This window comes from Engraulis encrasicolus, chromosome 13 (genome assembly GCF_034702125.1).
Source record: "Engraulis encrasicolus isolate BLACKSEA-1 chromosome 13, IST_EnEncr_1.0, whole genome shotgun sequence".
Classification (NCBI taxonomy): Eukaryota; Metazoa; Chordata; class Actinopteri; order Clupeiformes; family Engraulidae; genus Engraulis; species Engraulis encrasicolus.
The window spans coordinates 40,349,441-40,362,277 of record NC_085869.1 but is presented as its reverse complement, the minus strand read 5'-3'; the positions used below and the strand labels follow the sequence as shown (position 1 = coordinate 40,362,277).

General features: G+C 46.3%; 1 protein-coding gene across 1 annotated transcript in view; it reads right to left on the bottom strand.

Annotated features, from left to right (window-relative positions):
• Positions 1-12,837, bottom strand: part of LOC134461769 (abl interactor 2-like) — a 35,671-nt gene that overhangs the window by 1,322 nt on the left and 21,512 nt on the right. Inside the window, exons 7-12 of the mRNA XM_063214629.1 lie at positions 7,762-7,883; positions 3,302-3,493; positions 3,191-3,241; positions 2,567-2,728; positions 1,960-2,049; positions 201-313 (exon numbers count right to left, since the gene is read on the bottom strand). Coding sequence (XP_063070699.1) covers positions 201-313; positions 1,960-2,049; positions 2,567-2,728; positions 3,191-3,241; positions 3,302-3,493; positions 7,762-7,883 — 730 coding nt within the window. The remainder of the gene's footprint in view (positions 1-200; positions 314-1,959; positions 2,050-2,566; positions 2,729-3,190; positions 3,242-3,301; positions 3,494-7,761; positions 7,884-12,837) is intronic.

Here is a 12,837-nt window from a genome sequence, read left to right as displayed (position 1 = left end):
ACGCACGCGTGCACACACACGCATGCACACACACACACACACAGACACAGACACACACAGACACACAGACACAGACACACACACACACACACACACACACACACACACACACACACACACACACACACACACACACACACACACACACACACACACAGTCACACACAGACAGACAAACACCCCACCCCCAGCACATGCACCTGCTGTTGTGGTGTCTCCTGTGGCTGCTGTGTCTGCTGGGTATCCTTGAAGGGTGCCGGTGGGCTCTTCAACGGCTCATCTGCTGGGGGAGGGGGAGGGGGGCCGTCCGAGACTGAGGGGGGAGTGGAGAAGAGTGGAGAGAAGAGGATGGGTTGAGAGAAGAGTAGAGGGGAGGGAAGGAAGAGAGGAGAGGAGAGTGGCGGGGGGGGCTGGAGGAGAGGAGAGGGGATGGGGGAGAGGAGAGGAGAGGAGAGGGGAGGAGAAGAGAAGAGAAAGGGTTGAGAGGAGAGGAAGGGGGTAGACGAGAAAAGAGGAAAGGAGTGGGTTGGGGAAAATAGAGAAAAGAAGGAGAGGAGAGGAGATGGAAGGAGAACAGATGAGCTTCGTTAGGTGAATGTTAGACTTAGATAATATCTATATATCATATTATGACATTTGTAAATGTGTGTCTTCTTCTGTATTTATGTATGTATGCTACTGGACACCTTAATTTCCCTCTGGATTATGAATAAATGATACTCTACTCTCTACTCTACTCTAAATGCATTAAGTGGTTGTGTGGACATTGCATGGTGGTTAGATGAGTCAACTGTTCCAATTTAATTAACTCAAATTAAATCAAACCCTCCGCCACTTTATACTGTATTACTCTGAAATGGGGAACATTCCTCTTCATGCAACGAAACTCTCACATGATTTCAGAATCAGAACGAGACTTGCTATTGTTTTCAAAACAAACCGCCAGTGCGATACAATACAAGGTTAGCCTTCCGAAATGCTGTTACATGGTAGTGGAGTGCATTGGCACTGCCCTCACGATTCGATTCGATTCTACAATGCATTACATTACTGAAAGCAAAGCAAATGTTTCATCAGTCATGATGAGGCAATACAAGTAGTCAGATACTGAGCAACATTTTATTGGTTGTTTTCTGTATCAGTCTTGCAGTTTTCAATGCTTTGAAGTGCTTTTACTTAATTTAACATTGATTTGCTCCTGAAAATATCCATGGAAGTAATTGAAACTTAAAAAATTGCAGCATCGATTCTGGAACTTGCCGCATTGAATTGAATCGTCCATGCCCCGCATTGCATTACTGAATTGATTATTGTTGACACCACTATTGCATGGTTAGTAAAATTGTTGAAATGTTTTCAATAGTTTACCACAGCTGTTTTAGAGAAGATAATTGCTTTGTATATGGGAATATTGGCCATCAACTCTTTTGGGCTTTTGCAGGCATGCGCATACCAACAAGAGGTAAGTGACAAGCTGCTTATAAATTTGTTTTGCAACGTCCCCAATAATGTGTGGACCATGCATATAGTTTTGAAGGCTTGTGGCTTTGTTGTCGGATGGTATATGAAGTGGGGTCACGTTTCTGCAGTGTGCAAGTTGTTTTTACGTGGAGTTTTAGAAATTGCCCCCACAGCACCACCTATTTGGCTAGCATGACAGGCAGCGCCAACAGCGCAATCTTCTCACAAGGAGCACCGATTTGCACCAGATTTTGTCCACCTGTCATTATTTCATTACCTCTCGCAACAGGATTTAGCTTCAAATGGTCCGTAGTGTCCCTTTAATGTTCCCTTGCGTGTTCATGTTGTCAGGTGGTTGTGTGGAGATTGTGTTGAGGTTGTGTGGTGGTTGTGTGATTGTGTGATGGTTGTGTGGAGGTTACTTACTCTTCCCCTGCATGGTAATGTTGTGTGTTGGTTGTGTGAATGTTGTGCGGATGTTGTGTGGAGGTTACTTACTGTTCTCCTGCATGCGAGCCACAAAGCCGGTGAGGGGGAGCTGGGGTGTGATCTGGAGGATGGAGGGGGGAGGAGGGGAACCCACCGGCCCTGCACACACACACACAGTCACATACGCACATACGCACACACACACACACACAGACACACACACACACACACACACACACACACACACACACACACACACACACACACACACACACACACACACACACACACACACACACACACACACACACACACACGAGAGAAAGAAAAGGAAAACGAAACAAAGAAAAGGAAACAAAGGAAGAAAGAAAGATTTGAGAAAAGAAAAAAGAAATAAGAGAAGGGACAGTGGGAGTATGAGGATTAGAAGATAGAGAATAGTGTGTCAGATTAGTATGAAGATTCTCAGATACAACGTTTACAGACATCAAACTGTCATATAACAGTGACAGAACAACTCCATTACATCAACAAAACTCTGTGTGTGTGTGTGTGTGTGTGTGTGTGTGTGTGTGTGTGTGTGTGTGTGTGTGTGTGTGTGTGTGTGTGTGTGTGTGTGTGTGTGTGTGTGTGTGTGTGTGTGTGTGTGCGTGTGTACCTGGGCTGGGGCTGGGGCTGGGGCTCTGTGCATAGTAGGGTCCCCCGTTGTGCTGGTTGAGGGGTGCGAAGGGCTGTGCTGTGACTGAGGAGGGACGTCTGTAAGGCAGTGAGCCGCCCACAGGGGGAGCTGTTTGCCTGGGCACTGGCCGGTTCATGCTGTAGAACTGAGGAGTGATGCCTGCAGAACACACACACACGCACGCACACACACACACGCACGCGCACACACACGCACACGCACACACACGCACACGCACACAGAGACACACACAGAGACACACACACACAGACACACAGACACACAGACACAGACACAGACACAGACACAGACACACACACACACACACACACACACACACACACACACACACACACACACACACACACACACACACACACACACACACACACACACACACACACACAGTTATCAAGATGAGCAGTCAGGTGCACTCACCTGCCACAGTATTATCATTAACAAGGGCATCCACAAGATGAGTGAAGAAGGAGGAGGAGGAGGAGAAGGAGGAGGAGCGGGAGGAACAGGTGGAGGTGGAGTGAGGAAGAGGATGAGGATGAGGAGTGAGGTAGAGGAGGAAGAGAAGGAGGTGGAGGTGGTGTTAGTAGGGGGTGCACTCACCTTCCGCAGCACTATCGCTAGCAAGAGCATCAGCAGGAGGAGTGGAGGAGGAGGAGGAGGTGCAGGAGGAGGTGTGGGGAGTGTCGCAGGCCGCCAGTGTGGGGTGAGGGTGCGGGGGCTCTGAGGAGGACGGGGTGGGGGTTTTAGAGTGGGGGGCATCAGAGGAGGGGGTGGGGGTTTTAGAGTGGGGGGCATCAGAGGAAGGGGTGGGCGTTTTGGAGTTGGAGGCCGTGGAGGAGGCGGGGGAGGAGGAGCGGGGAGCCGTGGAGCTGGGCGAAGGAGAGGAGGAGGAGCCTGCTGCAGCTACCGCTCCTGCAGAGAGGAGGGAGCAGAGAGGAGGAGAGAGGAGGAGAGAGGAAGAGGAGGAGAGAGAGAAAAATGGAGGAGGATGGGAGGAAAAGGAGAGGAGGCGAAGAAGAGGATGAGGAGAAGGAAAGGGGAAGAGAGAGAATGGGAAAAAGAGATAAGATGCGTAATAGAGAGGAGAAGAGAGGAGAGGAGAGGAGAGGAGAGGAGGGAAGTGGTGGAGAGGAGAGGAGCGAAGAAGAAGAGGAGGGGGGAGGGGTGAAGGAGAAGGAGGATCAGAGCAGGACAGAAGGTGAGAAGGATAGGAGAAAAGAAGAAAGAAGAGGAGAGGAAGAGGAATAGAGAACGGAGGATTATGAGAACAGACAGGACAGAGAAAGAAGAGGAGGAGGAGGAGGAAAGAAAGATGATGAGAACAAGAAAGGACAGAAGTGAAGAGGAAGAGGAGAGGAGGAGCATAGCGAGGACATAAGAGAAGAGAGGAGGAAAGGGGAGACAAGCAGGGGAGAAAACTGAGTTGGTTTAAGGCCACAGAAGTTATTGACAAGAGAGAGGAGAAGTGAGAGGAGAGAAGCAGAAGAGGGAGGAGAGGTAGAAGAGAGGAGGCGAGGTTGGGAGAGAAGAGGTGTGGCTGTGGTTGAATACCACACAAGTCACAGTACATCATTACAGAGAGGAGAAGAGGAAACATGAAGGTATGCAGGTGTTCTGGGCAGTCATGGGTAAGCGTCCGACTTGTAGCCCAAAGGCTGCCAGTTTGACTACCGACCTGACAAATTGAAAGGGGAGTAATTAACCAGTTCTCTCTCCCATCCTCCTCCATGAGTGAGGTACCTTGACCATGGTACCTTTCCACCGCACTGCTCCCTTGGGGAGCTGTTTGGGTCTGCCTCCTTGTACGGGTGAGGCATAAATGCAATTGTGCAATGACCACTATGTGCACTGTGTGCTACTGTGTCACAATGGCAATGGGAGTTTCCCAGGTGGGCTTTCAGAAGGTGTACAGGATAGAACAACAAAACGGGTAGGGAGGACAAGTAGGCCTAGGGAAACTAGCAGAGTACCAATAAGGGAGCGTGCTCTTTAGATAGCAGGTGGGGTGCAGGGTTCCGAATTAGCACACACAAACAGGCCAAATGCTGATGAAAATTCAGTTTGGCTGCTAGAAAAGAAAACTTACTAGCCGTTTTGACCCATTACTGAGAGTGTGTCTGCTTTCTGCATGACATTCATTTTAGCAAGGGTGGGAGACATGGAAGATGAGACATCAAGTTTGCTCTATGGCTTATTTTCTCCCTTGCATGTGTATGTTACATACTCAAAACACCTGAAAAGAAGACACCTTGAACAGTTTAAAAAATATCCATGTCACACGCACACACGCACACAGACACATACACACACATGGGTTCTTGTTGAGGGCATGGGCCTATTAAATATTGAAGACAACGGAAGTCTTTAAAAATTCAGGCAACACAAAGTTAGTAGCTTTTGACATTTTGAAGCTTTTTTATTATTAGAGAACACCACTATGACAAAAAACAATGTTCTTGCAAAGCACCGTTTCATTTGTATGACCTGGATAGAGCATTTTTTCACAAGGTTAGTATTACAACCGCCAAGGAGGCAAGGAGGTAACGTTGTCGGTCCCGTTGGTTTGTCTGTCTGTCAGCAGAATAACTCAAAAAGTCATGAACGGCCAGATGGCTGAAGCCGATCTGCTTTTTTAACATGTTTACCCCGTTGTCAAATAAAAATTTTTTAAACTACCTTGACTCCAAGGAAAGTGCTTTGGATATAGTTCAAAAGTCAAGTCATGAACAGATTTGGATTAAATTTTGTGGAGTTTGTGGAGACACATGTGGCCAAAAGTAGCTTCAGCTTTGCAATTTGCAACAACGTTTAGAAGTTCAGTCACCTGTACATGCCATTGGTATTCATGAGTATGCAATGTAAGCACAATGATATAGTTTGCTGATGCATACAGTGCAGCCTTGCTGAGAAGTGTTCAATTCGTAAAAACATGTCCTTGACATGAGAAAGGGTGGTGACTTTTGTGTGTCTCATGCAGAGGAGGACAAACTGGACTGGACAGAGTAAGTCCTGCTTACTTTTTACTTCAGCACAGGTAAACAGCTTATCAACCTGGCTAAAGGGATGTGGTCAGTCGTTTTTACTTTCTAGACCCGTTTTCTTTTCCACTTATGGTCTCACGTGCTGATGAGAAGGGGAGTGACTATGCAGCTAGAGTGTCAAAGTGATGAAAGGCAATACAAAATATATAAATGCAGATATCTTCTGCATTTTATGTTCTTTACACTGCAAACCGCCGCACCACTAGTACGGTATGTCACCCTCCAAAATGGAGATAATTCGGTGGAGTGGTGTGGGAGTTGCAGTATGCGTAGAACAGACAAACAGGAGGAGATCCAGACAGATATTTCTTCAAATTATTAGATTGATTATTATTATTAGTAGTAGCAGCAGTAGTAGTATGGAGTAGATTAGAATAGAAAGCCTTTAATGTCATTATACAAGCACAATGAGAATTCAAGCTTCACCATGAATTGTACTCATAAACATCACATCTTATCTAATAACTGCTACTAATACATTTTAATACTACTAATAATAATAACAATAATTCATTTGTATAGTTTCAGTCGTGTCTGCTCTTGTCCCTGTGTCTATTACAGAGCTGCTGCTTGCAATTTGCTGCAGTGCCAGGAGCAGCAGCAGTAGATGAGAAACTCAAGTCACATTTCAATTAGTGACCTAAATAAGTGTTCATGCCACATTAAGCAGGGTATATTTCCCAAGGCTTTACTGTGTTCTCTTGCTACCCCCCCCCTTCTTTCTTTCTCTACCTCTTTCACTGTCTCTTGCTCACGCTCTCTCTCTTTTTCTTTCTTTCACTCACCCTGACTCTCTCTCTCTCTCTCTCTCTCTCTCTCTCTCTCTCTCTCTCTCTCCGTCCCTCCCTTCAAAGTTGCAGTAGTAGTCGCTTTGTAAGCAAGGATCTCACAACATCGTCTATGAAGCAAACAGCTTGTGAATGGCACTGTGGAAGGCCTTTTGAACTGTCCATTTTGAAAGGATGATGCATCATGATACATGAGTATACCAACAGTGTAAATTAGAGTGTTACCAAGAAAATGTGTTACAAATGTGACAGTGATACCTGGGAAACGTGCGATTGTTACCACGGAAACATGTGTGTACCTGGGAAACATGCTTTACAGGGGAAACGTTACCAAGGAATGGTGTGTTACCAAGGAAACATAACTGTGTTGCCTGGGAAACATGACATTGTCACCTGGAAAACACGATAATGTTACCTGGGAAACTTGAGAGTGTTACTCCGGAAAGTTTAAGATTGTTACCTGGCAAAGTGAGATTGTTATCTGAGAAACATGACTGTTACCCAGCCTGGAAACATAAAAGTATTACTTGGGAAACGTGAGAGTGTTACCTGAGAAACGCGAGAGCACTACCTGAGAAAGTGTAATTGTTAAAATGGGAAACATGACACTGTTGGGTATTTCTCAAAGTGAAGTGTCCTAGTGTGACGGAGGTCATCTTGCACCTGTTCACCCCCCTCGGGGATCGAACGTGCGACCTCGTCAACTACAACGGTTCGGCAATGGGAGACACAGTACGATACCGCTGGGCCAAGAGACTAGTCTCTCGGCCCAACGGCACGAGACTGTATGAGGCTATCGGAGGGAGGTTTTACCAACGTTCCACGCCAACTCTGTGCTAGTTAGCCTCCGTTACACTCTCCCCCTTAAACCTCACTCCCATCCCGGGTCAGCGGCACCACTGTGACGGAGGTCATCTTGCACCTGTTCACCCCCCTCGGGGATCGAACGTGCGACCTCGTCAACTACAACGGTTCGGCAATGGGAGACACAGTACGATACTGCTGGGCCAAGAGACTAGTCTCTCGGCCCAACGGCACGAGACTGTATGAGGCTATCGGAGGGAGGTTTACCAACGTTCCACGCCAACTCTGTGCTAGTTAGCCTCCGTTACACTAGCTTTGCTAGGACGAGTAATGCCCTTTTTGTGCCGTGTATCCAATTGTTAATTACACTTAGAACTAGAGATTGGATGGTCTTAAGTGAAATACGCGAAAAAAGGGCGTTACTTGTCCTAGCAAGGCTAGAACACTTCACTTTGAGAAATACCCTTTGTTACCTGGGAAACATAGCGATGTAACCAGGGAAACATGGGAGTGTTACCAGGAAACGCGAGAGCATTACCTGGGAAAGCGCTGGGTGGTGAGGGCGTTGGCACAGCAATGGGCACGCCCACGCTGCCGCTCCCACTGTTCTCACGACTGCTGCTGCGGCTGCTGGGATGACTGCCTCCACTGCTGCCGCTGCTGACACAAACATACAGCAGTTAGCTAACGAACTAATGCTAACATAGCCTAAACTGCTGCCACTGAGACACCAACACACAACGGCTAACTAAGAACTAGAACACAACCGCAATGCTGCCAAAAACCCAAAGCAGTTGGTGCAACACTGCTAATGAGCTAATGCTAGCACAGCTAACAAGCTAACACTTGAATAGCCTCCACTGCTGACACATGCTGTGTTCCATTACCCGTACTTAACGCCCTTTCCGCACTGTGTTTGGGTACGCAGGGCGTTCCATTTCTAATCGCGAGGGTAAAGTGTACTGTAAATTACCCGGATAACGCCCCCAAAACGGCCATTTTTCGAAGTGTGGTGTTACTGTACACTTTTCGCACTCAACGGCCGCCATGTTTGTGACGTAGTTGAGTGTCAGATCTGTCAAACGGTTGAATCTCTGTGATAACAGCATAGTTTTGATTCCAAAGACAATCGCCATGTGTATTAGAGGCAGGGGTAACTTTTAAAAGTGTTAGCATAAGGAACAGTGCCTTCCGTGTTGAATTGCATATTGGCGGTTGGTAAACTCGGATGTCACGCGACCAACCGTCATTTCCGTTAAGTGTATCAGACAGAACGGGAATCGGAATGTACTCGCCTCGTGAATTGCGGAGGGTGGAAAGGGTACTTCACTGCACTCAAACAAGGTACACAGTACAGAGGGTGAATAATGGAACACAGCAACAAACACTGAGAAGTTGGTAAGGTGCAGCACAGCTAACAAGCTAATGCTAGTATATAGTCCCATTGCTGTGTCAATTCAGCGATTTTAGTAAAGACACAACTGTTGGTACAGCAAAACTAACCACTAGCAACACTAGCACAGGAATGCCACTGTTGTGCCAATCAAACAACTTTAGTAAGGCACATCTAACAAGCTAACCCTAGCAAGCATGCACTCCCATGTAAAATTGGAAGGCAGAATAGCATGACAAGCGAGCAGCGATGACCAGCAGGAAGCAAAAGCAATTCGAGGCAGGAAGTGGAGAGTGAGAAAAGGAAGAGAAGAATGTGTTAGCACATGTCTGCTGAGCTGCAATCTGGCATTCTGCTTTCAGTGAGCTGATAGTTGGGGGACACAATCATGTTTACAGACAGACCAAAAGACACACATACACATGCGTGCCGCACACATACCCAGAGTTGTATGAAGTACATACAGAATAAAGCAAAAACGCTCACGAGGGTCTCATTAGTTACAGTCGAATAACTGGTGTAACAACTATGTATTAATATCATCCATTTGTGTAACATTAATTTACTTCAACTTTATACACCATTGCACATACCTACACATACACTACATACACACAAACAAACAAAACACACCTCACACAAACAAGACACACAATCAAACTAAAATGGCAGTCTCTGGACAGCAGTCTTTAAACAAGCGTTATTGAGACAAAGGAAGCATACAAGGCAGAAGCTGATGTGGAAGTAAACATAGGCCTACAGACACAGAGGACAGAGAAAGGAGAGACAGAAGAAGGGGCATTACAGTGAGCGGAAGAAAAAGAGAGAAAGAAAATGAGAAAGAGAAAGCGAAAAAGATGGTAGAGAGCGAGAGAGAGAGAGAGAGAGAGAGAGAGAGAGAGAGAGAGAGAGAGAGAGAGAGAGAGAGAGAGAGAGAAATAGATGGGGAGAGAGAAAAAGAAAGACAAGAGACAGGTGAAGAGGGTAAGAGAGAGATAGCGCTACATACGTAGATAGAGAGAAAAAAGAGATTATGAGAGATGGGAAAAAAGGGGGAAAGAAAGAGAGAAAGGAGTTGCAGAACAAAGTCTTTCAAAGTGCAGCCGTAGCCTGATAAGGGAATAAGAAACTAAAATAACTAAACTAAACGAGTAGAATAGCCAAACTCAGTGGAAAGCAGGAATAGCAGACAGAAGGAGAGGAAGACAAGAAGAGGAAGGGAGGAGGAGGAGATGCAGAAAGCACAATTAAGGGGTGGGATGGTGCTCTGAGGTGCTTTTAGTGCAATGAGCCAAGCGAAGCCAACGGAAGCAAGGCCTAAGTGAAGCACTGGTTGAAGGTAGAATATTATGTCATTTTAGTCATTTACTTTCTTAATGTATGATGCCCATTCACAAATTCAATCTTTTCACGAATATTGTCTATGAAATAAACTAAAATATTAACTGTTCTGACCAAAAGTACAATCAGCTTTCTAGCCAAAGATATCTATGACTTGGTAATTCAAAATGTCAGACATGGAGAAAGTTTTTTTTCATGCATGAAAGGGTAAATGTCCAAGTCATAATGAAGACTTATGCCACATTCAGACCAAGAGCGAACTGGTAGCGGAGGTAGCAGAAGTATCGCCTTAAGTTCGCTGTATTCGCTCCGGACGCAGCATTGACATGTTTGATTTAGCTAATCACATATAACGGCTCTGGTTTGACAGCCTGGGACATTCGGAAATATGAACATTCCAATTGGTTTTCGCCGAACCGCGTCATAGCTCACTACCATAAGATTAGCTTGACTTTAATCGTTAAAATTCGCTTTAGTCTCTCAGTTCACATCGCCCCTGGCGAATTCGCTCTGGTAGCGCTGGTCGAAATAATGACTTCTGTCGCTCCCTTGTCGGAGCCTTGTTGGTCTGAACAAGGCATCAGATATGGATGGTGGTGGTAAAGGTTCATGAAAAAGAACTTTCGTGAATAATAGGCAGCATGCATTTTGGAAATAAACAACAGCACAAAATCACTTACTCTACCTTTAAATACAAGGCGAAGAGAATATGAATGAGTAGAGTGAGTGGGTCATGACGGCAGTAGTGTGCACAGACGTGCTATTTTTGTATGTGTGTGTATGTGTGTGTGTGTGTGTGTGTGTGTGTGTGTGTGTGTGTGTGTGTGTGTGTGTGTGTGTGTGTGTGTGTGTGTGTGTGTGAGCATGCACGCATATGCAGAGGTATTTGTGAGTATCCATTTGTGTATGAGGCAACTACATACATGTACTCTGTGTAAGACTGTCTCAAGGTGCGTGCTTGTGTGTGTGCGTGCGTCAACAGCCCGTCACTCTACTTCAGGCAATGGATGCTGCTCTTTCAATCATCCAGGAAAAATGCTTCCTCCTCAGTTTCCTCCTCCTTCTCTTCTGCTTCTTCTTCTTCTTCATCCTCCTTCTCCTCTTCTTTTTCTCCAACTCTTTCTCCTCTTCTTCTTTCTCCTCCTCTACTTTCTTCACTTCTCTCACTTCTTCCTCCTCCTTCTTCTTCCTCTTTTCTTCATCCTCCTCTTCTTTATGTTAAACTTAATGCACATACAACAAACACACAAAACACTCAAAGACACACGCGCATGCGCACGCGCACTTGCTGGGGCTGGAGGTCTTTCATTATGTTGCATAAGAATTTGAGTGTGTGAATGTGTGTGTGTGTGAGAGAGAGTGAGAGAGCGAAAGAAAGAAAGAGAGAGAGAGAGAAAGAGAAAGAGAGAGAGGGCAGGACAACACGAAAAAAAGAAAAGAAAAAAAGAAACAAAAAAGAGGGTGTAGGAAAGCTGCCCTGCCTTCTCATCACCTTCAAACACACACAGACACACACACGCACACGCACACACACACACACTCACACACACACACACACACACACACACACACACACACACACACACACACACACACACACACACACACACACACACACACACACACACACACACACACAGACCAGGGGACCAAAGGAGGGTAAAAATACATTTCAAAGTCCCGTCCAACGACTGAGTGCAGCTGCTGTTGAGAACTTCTGTTTGCTTTCAATTCTAGCCAGCTGCAGCTCTGTCACGGCCAAGGAGGAATCACACACACACATGCACACGGCATGCACACACACACGCACACGCATACGCACCCAGACACCCACACAGGCAGTACACCGTCTGTGTGGTGAGAGCGGCAGATGCTGAGACAATTTTGGGTTTAGGAGCTCTTCTTGACACACACACACGGAGGCACCACATGTGCACACGCATGCACTCACTCACACACACACACACACACGCACATATGGAAGCAACACATGCACACACACCCCCCTCCCCCCAACACACACACACACACACACACACAAACACACACACACACACACACACACACACACACACACACACACACACACACACACACACACACACAAACACACACACACACAGATTTAGGCAGTAGAGAGTGTGTGCTTTTGGATTTAGGAGCTCCTCTTGAGAGACGCCAAACTGTGACAGCAGGCAGATGGAGGGCTTACAAACAGAAGCCTCCAGAGGACAGTACAGGTACAGGAAAAAGCCTTGAAGCCTTCGAAGGAGGCATTTTGGTATGGTGTCAGAGATGCCAAACTGGGAGAAGCCTTGAAGCCTTTGGAGGATGCATTTCGGTATCAGAGGTGCCTCTGGGGGCTGCATCACAGTATCAAGAGGCAGCAAACTGGGATGCCTTGAAGCTTTCAGAGGATGCATTACAGTCCAGTGTCAGAGAAGGAAAGCTGGGAGATGCCTTTAGGCCTTCTACAGAGAGAGAGGCCAAACTGGAAGATGCCTGAAGCTTTCAGAGGGTGCATCACAGTATCAGAGATGCTAAACTGGGAGATGTCTTGAAGCTTTCGGAGCTTGTGGTAGCAGAGAGGCCAAAAAGGGCAAACGCCTGCATTATACCTTTTTTTAAAAAATAATTTTCAAAGTCTTCACAGTGTACACAAGTACAAGGAGAACTGCTGAAAGCTTTGAGGGTGCACAATTGATGGCAGAGGTCCATTTCCAAGCCTTTTGAGGATGTACTGTATGTGTTACGGAAGGCTTTGAGGATGTAGGCTACTGGTAGGATGTACTGGAGGATGAAGGTAATGAGAGGGGTCTTCTGTGAGGTCTTCTGAGGAAGACTGAGTTACAGAAGAAGGCTTGAAGGCTTTCAGGGTGC